General features: G+C 35.3%; 2 protein-coding genes across 2 annotated transcripts; one reads left to right on the top strand and one right to left on the bottom strand.

The window, feature by feature from the left end:
* Positions 1 to 8,225: 8,225 nt before the first annotated feature.
* On the bottom strand, positions 8,226 to 11,618 carry GCK72_012128 (uncharacterized protein; the record flags this gene model as incomplete). The annotated part of the gene is made up of 6 exons (XM_053728862.1): positions 8,226 to 8,338; positions 8,551 to 8,866; positions 8,911 to 9,082; positions 9,315 to 9,449; positions 9,502 to 9,668; positions 11,436 to 11,618. The coding sequence occupies 6 exons, from the start codon at positions 11,616 to 11,618 to the stop codon at positions 8,226 to 8,228; spliced, it is 1,086 nt and encodes a 361-aa protein (XP_053583634.1).
* Positions 8,289 to 8,860, top strand: GCK72_012129 (uncharacterized protein; the record flags this gene model as incomplete). The annotated part of the gene is made up of 2 exons (XM_053728863.1): positions 8,289 to 8,365; positions 8,611 to 8,860. 2 exons carry the CDS (start codon positions 8,289 to 8,291, stop codon positions 8,858 to 8,860), a joined length of 327 nt encoding a protein of 108 aa, XP_053583635.1.
* Positions 11,619 to 13,069: the final 1,451 nt, after the last annotated feature.

Genomic DNA, 13,069 nt, shown 5'->3' with positions numbered 1-13,069 from the left:
TGATTTCGAAACTTTAGTTTTTCATTTCGTAACATTGAAAATGATTTGATACCGTGCTCAGGCGCATTTTGTTTTAGCTATTACTTCAATTAAACAATTGTGAAATTTGCTGTTTCAATTTATAGCAGAATGTGCAGAGGAGAAGAATCTTCAATCTCCAACGGAAAGCATTTTGTTACAGGTGTAAACGGTTGTATAAATAAATTGTTTTTTCTTTGGTATAGAAGTTTAATGAAAATGCTGAAACATAAACTTTTGCAAATGTGCTGTAGCCTATCAATTAAAACTTCCATATAGAAGTACAACTTTTTATTCCGTTAATTCTGGGAACGATAGTACAAGTGTGACATATGTATTGATTGAATCTTTTTGAAACGAATTGCTATTCTATATCTGGCAATATCTTCTCAGAATCTTGAGAGAATCTAAATTTAATCTCAAATACACACGATGCAAGTACAATAAATTAGAGAGATACATTTTAAGAAGTCAGAACAAGGATTAAAATGTCTGGAAAACCTGAAAATAGAAGAAGACTTTCACAAGACAGAAGATCTACTAATCTGGAAAAATCGAACGAAATGTGTACTACAGAAAAGCTTTGAGTACATATAATAAGCTTCGAGTATAATAACACAAAGAAACGGAATAAGTAAAACATTTGACACATACTATTTCTATATTTAAAGTTTTTCTATAAGAAAAAACTTTTGAGCCAGCTCAGGCCGCCCCGTGACAAGCTTGTTTTCATATGTTGTGGCAGAATTGAATAGTATGTGTTACCGATATTCCTACACAGCAAAAATTGTTTACTTGTCGTTCCCGTTGAATATAATTTGACTCGTCCTTTCCTATGTAAGAATTGAAAAATCCAACTGGGAAAACCCAATGCAATGCTTCCTTTTGTTACAAGTGAGAAAATATTGATTCATTGAATCTGTATAATTTTTTAATAAAATTTGAATTATTACCACCATTACATTTTATATTACTATATGTTATAATGTTTTCTCTTCCACTATCATTTATTACAAAATTTTATATTCATTCAAGAAATAAAAATTAAGAGCTCAAAACCACGACAAATTTCATAGATACAATACAATTTGTTATCCTTATGTTACAAAAGTATGGGTGCACTTTTATGAAAAAATATGTCAGAAGACGAGGAGTCTACAATAAAAATGTAGTGAATGATGACGACGGAATCAAACGAATCGAGAATGCTATATCCACTGTATGTACGAAGTGTGAACCTTCTCCTTTTTTTCCAGGTCTGGGATAAGAGGCAATTGAAAACTTTTGAAAAAAAGGAGTAGAAAGCTTTCGAAGATTTTTAAATATTCGGATTCAAAGCGGAGATTTAAAATTTCGGAAACGGAAAGAAGCAATCTCCAGCTCCTCAGAGACTCGTGAAATTCTTTAACGGTTGAAAATTATTTTTCATGATTTAGGTATTACTTGGTTCGCAAAGAATCGCTTGGTAGAAAGTACGATACTTAAATTTCCAGAAAAGTGAATAGTTTTTGGATGTTTCTGGATGGAAGTCTGAAACTCAGATATATTCGGTTACAACGGTTTTCATTTCAGGATCATGTCAAATAGTTTCAGTTTTATCTTAATTTTGGTTTGTTGTAAAACTTAATTTAGTTCAATTTCAATATCTTCAAAATTTCCCCACCCTGTTCTTCTCAACCTACAAATTCAATCCCTTTAATATAGATAATATCAAGTGAATTAGTTTAATAGCTCAGAATTACAATACATTATTCAGAAACTACATATGGCTCGAAGATTCTTCAATATTCAAAAGTTTCGGATAATAAGAGGGCGTTCAACATATACGTAGCGAGTGTTTTATCAGTGTGAATACGGTATGTTCGTTTACAGGACAATTTTTTTGAAGGAAGTGAAAACGATAACTTTCTCAAGCAGTCTGTCTTACAAATAAAACTTTCCGGTTTCCAGAATCTTATGAATTCACTTCATACATTTTTCAAAATACTTTTCATGTAAATGATAAATTTCGTGACTATTTTCACTACTGTGAAAAAAATAAAGATTCGACAAGGATTTTCAAAAAAAATTTCGCGCGCTGAAACGCGCAAGCGCATAAAGTTGTGGGCGGAGCTTAAACTGCAAGCTTAAATAAGCGGCGCGGTTCTAATTCCAGTTGTTTTTTCCAAATTAAGAACCGCGCCGCTTGCAGTTTAAGCTCCGCCCACAACTTTATGCGCTTGCGTGTTCCAGCCCGCGAAATTTTTTTTGAAAATCCTTGTCGCAACTTTATTTTTTTCACAGTATCATCTGTCACTCTTGAATTAACTGCATTTCATCATCCTTAGGCCTATTGACACTCGATTTTACTAGCAGTTCTTTTGTCTTGTCTTATTAATTTCTTACAGCTTCAAAGCGACGATTTCTAAATATGTAGCAGCCGTGTCAGAAACTTTGTATAAAATTAGAATCCTTTGCAACAAAAATATTTTGCACGCTGTTTACAGTTTATTAGACAAATTGTTTTTTGGTTAAATATTATGTTTCCTACTACGTTTCTTACTCTTTCTTTAAGGTCTAATAATACTGTTTTGTACTGTTCCTAAAATTCGTAGTCGTAAGATTTTTTGTTGTTCTGTAACTGCCTGTTGATGTAGTCTTTGATATGGTGACCATAGTTAAATTCAATGATTTCTCTGTAACCAATTTCTATAGACTAGTCACCGAATGCGGTTCAGAAACTGTAATTTTAGAACAATTTAAAACAGAAAAATATATGAGTTTTGATCATTTTGGTGACTGTTTCAAGATGAAACTAAAAATAGTAACTGGTCGGTGGATTATCGTTTTAACGATTTTTGATATAACAGTTAAAATCAAAACATTTCCGTTACTCTATCCATTTCACGCTGGGTTAAAAAAATGTGCGCAGAATTTCTTTTTTAATTTCAAGTACCCATTTTTTGCTTCCGGTGAGTTTCACAAACCTAGTGACCAAAGTCTCAACCTTGTACAACCTAATAAAAGTAAAATCCTGCGGTTTCAAATCGAGTTGAAACCGAAAACAGAGCTCATAATGGTTGTTTAGTGTGTTCAGCTAGAGTTGTTTCAAAAAATACAAAAACCCTAATCATGTCATCTATTACACACTTTTCTATAAAGTCTAACAATTCAAAGTTCTTGCGTGACTTCTTTCAATTTGACATGTTGAAGATCTTATGTCAGCTCACAAAATATACCAGTGACCCATCCCACTACCTACTTCATATATGCATCCGTTGTATCGGTATAATAAAAGTAGATATAACATATCACCACCAAGCACCGTACTACAATGGAATCACGAAAGTATAACAGAATCTTTAGAAAAATAACAGAACTTTTAGATAATGTGTACCCCCCAGATATCCATTGATTAACCAAACAGATCGAAGCACGAAGGTTGCTGTTTTGTAGGAATAATCAATGTGGGATATGATTTCTGTTTCAAGGTGGAGATTTGAATTTTGAAAATAATAGGAAAGTTGACACGCCTTCTAGATTCATTTCCAAAATTGAGAGAAGAAATGCTGCTGCATATTGATGATAACGCTTCGTAGAAATGGACGATCTGGAATATATGTTTTCAGTTTCAATGTAGATATTTAAATTTCTTTAAATAATATAAGTAATCTGCACTCACTAGATTCAAGATCAAAGTTAGTGGAAGATACTGTTTCAGATAAATATTTGTAAGATCAGAAATAATACACTTTCGTAATTTCCCAACATTTTTCTCAGAAACCATGATAGAGGTAGAGGTTCCTAAACACCGGTAGGTTTCATAGTACAATGAGCAATTTTTGATAATTTTTTCAGCACATAATACACTATATTTGAAGTAAAACAGTTGGAGCTATCATCCGTTTCATCGTTATGGTATTTATGGAAGAAATGTATTATTTTCAATTATACTTAAGTTATTTGGTTCAATTACCGTAAATACTCAGAATTTTGCAAAGATGTGAAACAGTTAATTAGAAGGGTTTTCGACTCCTGGCATAACGAATCTCTTGCTGATCGCACTTCTGTTAATTGTCAATCTCTTTGATTTCATATACAACATACAGAGTGTTCGACGGAAGGTTTTTTTCAGACGGTTGAACTTATTCACCGTCAAAGTAGTTCAAGCCGCAGTGTTAAATAGACAGATAAAGAACAATACATTGATTATTTCAATCATGTAATGTTTTATCTCATTTGTTTCTAAACATATGAAGATTCTGAAACATGAATGATAGTTGATAGGAAAAGAGTTTGATTGTGAGAAAAGTTATAGGTTAAATTCAATTTCAATTTAGTTTTCGGAAACAATCTTCATAGTTTAACCGCATATTCATAAAATCCTGTTGCTAAATCACATTTCCTGTTTTTATGTTTTCATTTTCCAGTCGTTCGTTTTTTTGTTTCTTTGTTTTCAAATCTAGATCAGAAGCAAGTCAAAATGAAATTTCGCACGTTTGGTACCTGGAACAGGTAAGTCCAAACTAAATACAAGTGCGAAAGTGTAGATGCACTATTGGGGATCAAGTTTCACTTGAATATAGTGTATAGTGTCGTCACATGGTTTATTGTATGTATTATGCATCTCGACTTTTGCGGTGCAAATTAAAAAAATGCTTCTTTGCTGAACATACAAGAAAATATGATGATGAAATAGTCATGCTATTATTTTATGTCGTTATAATGTTTTAAAGTCTGCACTCTGAAACCGTAATCTGCAAAATTTCAAATGTTCAGTGTATCAGGAATTACTCAAAGTGTAAGTCTTCTCCGTCACACTTAATTCACATTTGTTTGACAGCTGATTTCTTGAATTACTTTTCCCCAATAGTGCATCTACATTTTCGTACTTGTATTCAGTTAAGTCTGTTCCTGGCACCAAACGTGCAAAATTTGTTTTTGATTTGCTTCTGATCTAGGAAGCAAAATACAGAAAATGCGTTGTGTAGGCCGGAAATACAATGACGATGTGTTCCATAAACAGTATTGAAGCGATCAGAGCATAAATGTATTTTACTTAATGCAGGATTTTAAAATTATAAGAATTTGATCTAGAGCTCACTGATCCGACTGGAACGTTTCCCCATTTGAGTATTTGTCTTAATATATAAAAAATGAAAATAACGGTTTTCTTGTTAAATGTATTGCTTCCTTTTCAGAATTCAGCCAAATGAACATGTTGGCAAATGCACTATACAATTCCATCGTCTTTGTGCCCTCAACATTTCTAATCGTGTTCTCATCACATTCACGGATTTTATTCATTGGAAGTGACATCTCAACCATCGTTATCCATATCCTGAATGTAATAGATAAAGCAACCAAGGGGTTTTGCAAGTAAATGCAAAACCCCGTTCAGAATTAGAATTCATCAAAACAGTGTTCCACAAAACATGTAGTTTTTGCTCCGTTTTTCAAACAATGTTGAGTTTTTCTGATATTCGAAAAATCCACGGTTTCAACTTGTTAAAAAAAAAGTAATTTACTGAGTAATCCAGTTTTTCAAATACCCAATGCATCTTTCTTTTCCTCGGTTTCTACAAGCAATTAAAAACTCTTATGACGCCGAACTCTAATTCTTTCGAATAATTTTTAAATATTTGTTTTAAGTAATTCATTCTCAGAATCTTAGGAAAATTAACCTCTAATCTCAGATACAATACAATTGCTGAAATTACAAAAGTAAAGATGCACTTTTGAGACTGGAAAAGTCAGAAAAGAGATTAGAATGTCTGAAGAATCCTGAAATAGAAGAACACATTCAGAAGTGCAGAGGGCAGAAGATCTGGAAGAAAACTGAAAACCATTTACAATTTCAAAGCAAGTGTGACATAATTACATGCCCACCGAGTTCAATACTAGGAATGACGAAAAATGCAGTTTTTCAAAGTTAGACACGGTCCAATTTAAAACATCTTTTCTGATTGTGTGTTTGTTGAAACTGTATCTTTTGGAACTTTTGGGAATTAATGGTTTCTAAAAGATGACCTAATCAGCTTTCAAATCATATAAATGAAATGTGGAAATTTTAAACAATACAAATATAATTGATTCAAAATGCAATACTTGCGTTGGGACAATGTTCAATTTATCGAAGGTGTGCAACAGTTTTTTTTGTTTTGGACTGGATACCATAATTTCTGAAACATGAAAGTTTATACCTAGAATCTGGTAATATTCATCTTTTTTAAAAATTAAAACCAAACTTTTTCTTTAAAGCCAAACACGGGAAGGCCAAAATCAGAATTTTTCTCGGCCCGCTGAAATTGTTTGAAAATGTTCCAATATTAATAACAATTTACTATCGTTTACATCCCACAATTCTGAAAAAAAAACCTTCAAATATGACCTTATTATACTGAACATTACAGTGGTTCAAGTTTCAGTCCAATTATTTCTTTGTATTTCATACTCGGGGTTTCCGGGAGCTGGCAAAAATTTATTTTTCAATTTTCATTTTCAGAATTCAGCGAAAAAGAAAATTTAATCTCGGGTACAATACAATTACAAAATGCTTCAAAAATAAAGAAGAAGGATTGGAATGTCTGAAAATAAAATAACATTTTCAAAACTTAAAAGATCTAGAAGAAATCAGGAAGACACTGAGTAAGTTACAGATAATTACCAGATTGATCTATCCAATTGATTCAAACTGTTATAGAATTCTTGTCAATTAAAAGTAGTGTAATAGGAAAATAGTAAATAATGAATGCTTTTGCAGCTAAATCAATGTTTCCTCTCCTATTTTCACATAAGTTCGTTTTGGATAAGCAATCTTAATTATAATTCATACTTGCAAACCGGGCCGAAACGAGCCAACACGGGCCGGCTCGTAACTCGCGTTAAAATGAATATTATGATCTGAAAAATAAACCAAAATGTTGATCTCGACGAGTTCTATGCCAGTGACCCGGAGAGAGGGATTGTCTATTATCACAGCTGCAGAACTCTGTCACATTGTTATTTTATCAGCAATGTGGTTATCGTCGAAATAAAGATGGTTGGTTGCAGAAACTTTCTGAAATTTCCAACCCCAATGGTCTTGGTTAAATATAAATCATCAGGCTACTGTCGAAAGTTCGATAATGTGAATCCTGTTACATGATTCTCACATCAGAAGGGAATCGCATTTATACTGCTTTGTCCGGTGTTTCACCGGAAATTCTGTCATTATCAGTCTTTTCGTTGCAGAAAAGATATTTAAATTTCCCTCGCGAAAGTCTGTTACACTCAAGATGCGCCTCTGAGAAGGTTGGCGCGAAACTCGTGCCTGGGCGCTTTTGTGGTGCTTCGGTTAAGTCATCAGAGAGAAGGGTTCCTCCTCTAGTTTTTGGCTCTCTGAGCCGTTATTTGTTGTTTACCTCTTTTTTTGGGTGATTTAACCCATTGTGTATGTTTTATTAATATAGTTATTGCATTTTAGCCGTTTGGCCGTTGGAATAAATAGTTTATTCCTCAAAAAGTGCGTTTGTGTGGTTTTTGCGCGTTTTCAGGTTTAGTTTATATCAAAACTTGGTTTTGATATAAATTGCATTGAGTTCTCTCTTGAATCCGTCGTTTTCTCTCGTATTTCTTGTGTTTCTCACAGTTTTAGCTAATAAGGGTGCAAGTTCGCTCGTGAATTTGTATTTCTTATTACTGCTTCAATACAAACATTTGTTTCAAGTTACGATACGATCAGAATGTAAACTTTCATGAGAATTTACCACAGAAATTTGAAACATGATAAAACTACGTAATGTTACAAAAGCAAAACTGCACTTTCAAGTGGATCGTAAAAATCATGTAAACTGTAAAAATATATTCTAAGAACGGACGAAATGAAAGCTATTGAGAAAATTTTCGAAAATAGTATCTGAACATCAGTATTTTTACGGATTCATGTTATTCTCAATAGCGAGATGCAACCAGAGCTGTGATAATTGACTAAGCATAAAAACTCAAATGTTCCGTTTATATTGCTCCATGTCATAATATTTTCAATTCTTCCATTTGCCAATACAAAATTTTATTTACATTCAAGAGATCAAAATTAAGAGTTCAAAACCACGACAAATTTCTTAGATACAATACAAATTGTTATAATCTTTAAGTTACAAAAGTAAGGGTGCACTTTTATGAAAGATTAAGTCAGAAGACGAGGAGTCTACAATAAAAATGTAGTGGTTGTAGTAGTGACGACGGAATCATACGAATCGACCGCCACTTCGTCGGTCGCTTCCAGATGCTGCATCCACTGTGTTGACAGAATGTGGGACGTCTCCTTTCTTTCCACGTCCGATGAGTCTCATGAAGAAATCTGGAAGAGTTGGGTTAGAATGGAAATGTTAGTGGAGAAGTTGAAAGAGAGAATCAGAAAACATGAATAACGGGTTCAAAACGTTTAGAACTTCTATACTTAGGGATTAGAAGACGTCGGATTATCAAAGAAGGCGCGAGGACTTCTAGAAGACATCCTGAAGGTTAGGAACGTTCTAGAACCACCCATCTGCTGTTAGTTTTCTAAATTACCTTGTATTGCATGACGGTAGCACTTGATGATGATCATGTTTGGTAATGGGTCAATCGCAGGGTACAGGGCAATTGTGTAGCCAACGAACTCCGTGGTGAATGGAAGCTCCCAGATAACCATCGGGAAGAAGAACAGGATTCCGATAGGGATATACATCAAGACAAGTGGAATGAAGGTTTGGACCACCAAAGCGTGGAAAAGTTGGGTTTGAAGGTTCTTGGTGGTCGCCGAGACGGTAGCGGATTGGGAGATGGTCTTGCGAATCTGCCAGTAGCAACGGATACCAAAGTAGAAGACGGAGAACATTGAGGAGATCTGGAACGAGATAGCTAAGGCTGTACGTCCTGGAAATAACTTACAATCATGTACCACATGCAGCCGATAGCGAAGAAGATTTTGGGGTCAGGGTGGGGTTTACCGTCGGGGCCAGTTGGTTGGAAGTAGACAATGATGTAGGAGGAGTCCTTGATAGGTATGCCATAGTGGAATTCAATGGTTTCTCTGGAATCAATCGTGGTAACACGGATATCACTAAATGTGGTTGAAGAACTGTAGTTTCAGAACGACTTGAAACAGAAGCTTTATGAGTTTTGAAATTTTGGGTGAATGTTTCTAGGTAGTGCTAAGAATGATAATAACTGATGAGTAGGATACATTGGAGAATTCGTTATCTTTCCCAAAGTCTTTTTTCCGCCCAATCCTTGCGGTAGTGTTAAAGATATTCTACCTATTCTGTTATTCTACCACCCATCTTTCCACTTACTTCATATATGCATCCGTTATATCAGTATAATAAAAGTAGATATAACACAGCACCGCCCACCACGCTCCATACCACAATGGAATCACGAACAGCATGTATACCCAGTTCCCTGGGAGAAAGCGCTCCGAGAAAGATCTGAAAAAAACTCATTTCTTAATGCTACTGGATAAAGTGTAAGGGTACTCACTTATTAACTGCTCCGTATCTATAGATAAAGTGTACTCCGAAGATAGCCATGGAGAAGCCGAATAGGCCACAGTAGACACAAACCAAAACGAAACTGACTTCGCGGTTGAAAACGGAACCGTAGTAGTCACGGAGGACGACGAAGGCGGCTTTGTAGGAATGGACGATCTGGAATTGGGGTTTGCGGTTTCAAAATGGGGATATTGGGACTTGGGAAGAAAGCAATGCTGATTTTCTTTATAGACGTTTTAAATACTATGAAACTATTAATATGCTCTGTTTCAGATAATCCACAAGTATTGGACCAAAACATATAGTTTAGTGGGGACGCTGATATAGCCCAGACATAAAATTACTGCAACAACAAGATCACAAACGCTAAAATGGATCAGGTTCTATAATTAGACAGTTTTATATGCGTTATGAACCTATTCACAAATTAGCAAAACACTATTTTTGCTAGTAGTTTTGTATTTCTATTGCATTTGCTACCTTGTGAATATTCCCATCAGTATCCAGAATATCTTTATTTTCGTCTTCCCACAGAAAAAACAGTCAGTAAACTACTGTTGGATTATGGTGGCTACCAGATTTCAAGATAATCGAGAACAGTTCTTTTTTTCAGTTTCATTTGGAAGACTTCTACTGATATGATCGATTCAGTTTAATTTTACTATTCTCTGGTAGCTGAACCTTGTTTTTCTAGCTCACATTTCTGGAGTTAATCATAAAAATTACTGTAGCATCACGGAGATAAAAATTGAAAAATGGCGAAATTGCTAGTGCCGTGTTGTTCATTTGTCTTCCCAATTTCAGAAGGAACAATCTAGGGAAAATCATAGTCTGTTTGAATATATGAGACGTATTGTATATCGTTGGAAAGCAGAGAAAACGTTGATTTCATGTATGTATTCAGTTTTTGAGCTAAAGGCTAGATTTTCCGGAAAAATGAGGTCGAAGAAGTGACCGCTGGGAAGTCATTACTCTACTGAAGTTTTTCTCCGGCCTGGCTCGACCAGATCGGTATTTAACTTGGGACGTGGGAATAAGAAGAAAGTGATTCTGTTCCTCATTCTAGATTTTTAAAATATTGTGAAACTAATGGGAAGCTCTGTTTTAGATTTTCGACAAGTATTGGACCAAAATATATGGTTTAGTAGAGTTGACGATAATTCATTTACGCAGAACACCAAAAGATGTGGGCCCCACATTGTGGGGCTTTAGAATAGAACGATCACGGGTTTTGCAATGAATTTCCAGAAAATTCTATTACATCTTGTACATATATCACAATCAGAATACAGTTAACAAGTTATTGTTGGCTTATTGTTTCCACAACATTTCAAGATGATCAAAAACAGTTTTTTTTCAGTTTCATCTGCATGATTTCTACCTTTACAATCGATTCAATCCAATCTGTTTTTTTGATTGCGGGAACCGCGTTGCTTCTAACTCAATGCCCCTGTGTTCTTCTCACAAGCATCTAGATCAAAAAATCATAAAAATTACTGTAGCATCACGGAGATAAAAACACAGAGATAAAAATAGAAAACAGGAAAAATTTCTAGTGTCATGTTGTTCATTTTTATGGAATCTGTTTCAAGATATAGGGCTTCATGTATATCATTGGAAAGATGAGAAAAGGCCGATTTCAAATATGTATTCAGTTTTTGAGCTTGAGACATGGTATTCGAGAAATATGAGGTCGAAGTACTAATGAAGTACTCGGTCCTGAAATCTAGAAAAACTGTCTCAGTTCCAGACTGTCCCCAATAGTCTACAGGTAGTGCACTCACAATGTTAACAAAACTTTTCTCAGTTTTAACAACATGATTTCTAGGACTCACTTCCCGCCAACTCAATATCGAGAGTATATTGTCAACTCAATATCGAGAGTATATTCCTCTACCTACCTGAGCCCTTCTCCCAACTCACCGGTTCTGTCATCATATCCCAAATGGAGTAAAACACCTCGAACAGCGAAATATAGCACATCAAATATTTGTAGACTCCGAGTTTCTTCGGACTTTTCACCAGAATCAGGTAGGTCAAAACGAGATTCAAACATATCGAGGTGAGGGCGCAGGCGATCTGGAATACCGTGTTGAAAATCCCCATTTTGGTTTTTCTAGGAATCAAAAAATATCTCGGACATCACCGGGACGCCCTTTTATATGGCCTAGAAGCGTGACCTACTTGAAAGATGTTCATTAGTAGAAGTTTCAGATGTCGGCGTCAAGTGTTCAGGTGCAATTCAGAGAGGTTGAATAGACGGTTAATGAGGAGAACGTTCTGAAAATGGGGGTCGTTAGTGTCCTCCGAGAAAAAAAACAGAAAAACGAAAAAAAAAATTCGAAGCAGACAGGGAGCGCCCTGTCTGAGTGACAGACTGAATGAGTGACAGAAGAATCTGGAGCTTAGTAGGATTCTGGAGTGGGCGGGGCTTCAAGGCTTCGAAAAATCCTAGAGGTAAAGGGCGGAGTCTAGTAATGGACGGCTTTCTGGTTTTGTAGTGGATTAACTGGTTCTGTTGTTCGAGGAAAAGAGGTGGAGAGATCATTGGGATAACGGGGGAGGAAGGGAGTGTGGATACTAGGAATATGGAGTAGAGGAGGCATGTGCGCTCCATTGGAATTGAGTAAGTTTTTAAGCGGAAAAGAAAGCCTTATTATGGAAGCATTGTTCATATTGAATTGATTGTAATGTTTCAGCAGTATGTGAAACAGTGGAAATGTCGGAACGTGGGATGTTGAAAGGATCAGATTATAAACTCTAGGGTAATTATGATAATTAGGTGCGCGATCACGGCCGGGGTACTGTATGGAGAACCGTACGCGACAGTAATTTCGGGGGACTTTGCTGGGAAAGTGACCAGCGTGACCCGGAACTATGGGGTCATTAATTTGATAACACAATATTATTATAGATTTGAATAATGTGGAGTGCTGCTCTGGAGATGAAATATCAACCATTGTTAAAAGAATATAAATTGCACAGGTGTCAAGTAAACCGTAAAAATTACAGTTTTGAAACAGAAATTCAGGAGAATTCTCATATTTTACAATCACTCACTGCTTCAACTTTTTTATAACTCGATAGAAATATTTTCAGTTTAGTAAAAGGATAAGTTTATGAAGAATTTCGAATTAGTACAGTACTGACCATGAAGATGATTTAAAAAAAAGATTAACTATGTATGTATCACTATTTGTCCCACAATGTCAATTTTTACGGATCAAATGGTAAAGTTTCATTTTTGTAGTTGACAACTTTTCTTTACGAACACACACTAGTGCGCTTTATAAGCACGGCAGGCGTCTTACAACCGCGCTCTACCGAAAGCAAAGAAAATTGCGTGCAAAGTTGAGAGACTCAAAGAAAAAGCGACACTTTTCAAGGACATTTCGGTGGAGCGCAGTTGGAAGAACTGTGCTAAGCTGTTCAAATAATTGACTGTAACTTCTTAGGAAGCCCTCATACAAAAAAGTTGTCAACTACAAAAATGGAGCTCTACTTGTGATCAATACACTCCATAAAAATTGGCATTGTGACCCACTTACAAAATTAAT

The sequence above is a fragment of the Caenorhabditis remanei genome, chromosome IV (genome assembly GCF_010183535.1).
Source record: "Caenorhabditis remanei strain PX506 chromosome IV, whole genome shotgun sequence".
Classification (NCBI taxonomy): Eukaryota; Metazoa; Nematoda; class Chromadorea; order Rhabditida; family Rhabditidae; genus Caenorhabditis; species Caenorhabditis remanei.
Note: the sequence above shows the minus strand (reverse complement) of the source record. Positions and strands in the feature narration are given on the sequence as shown.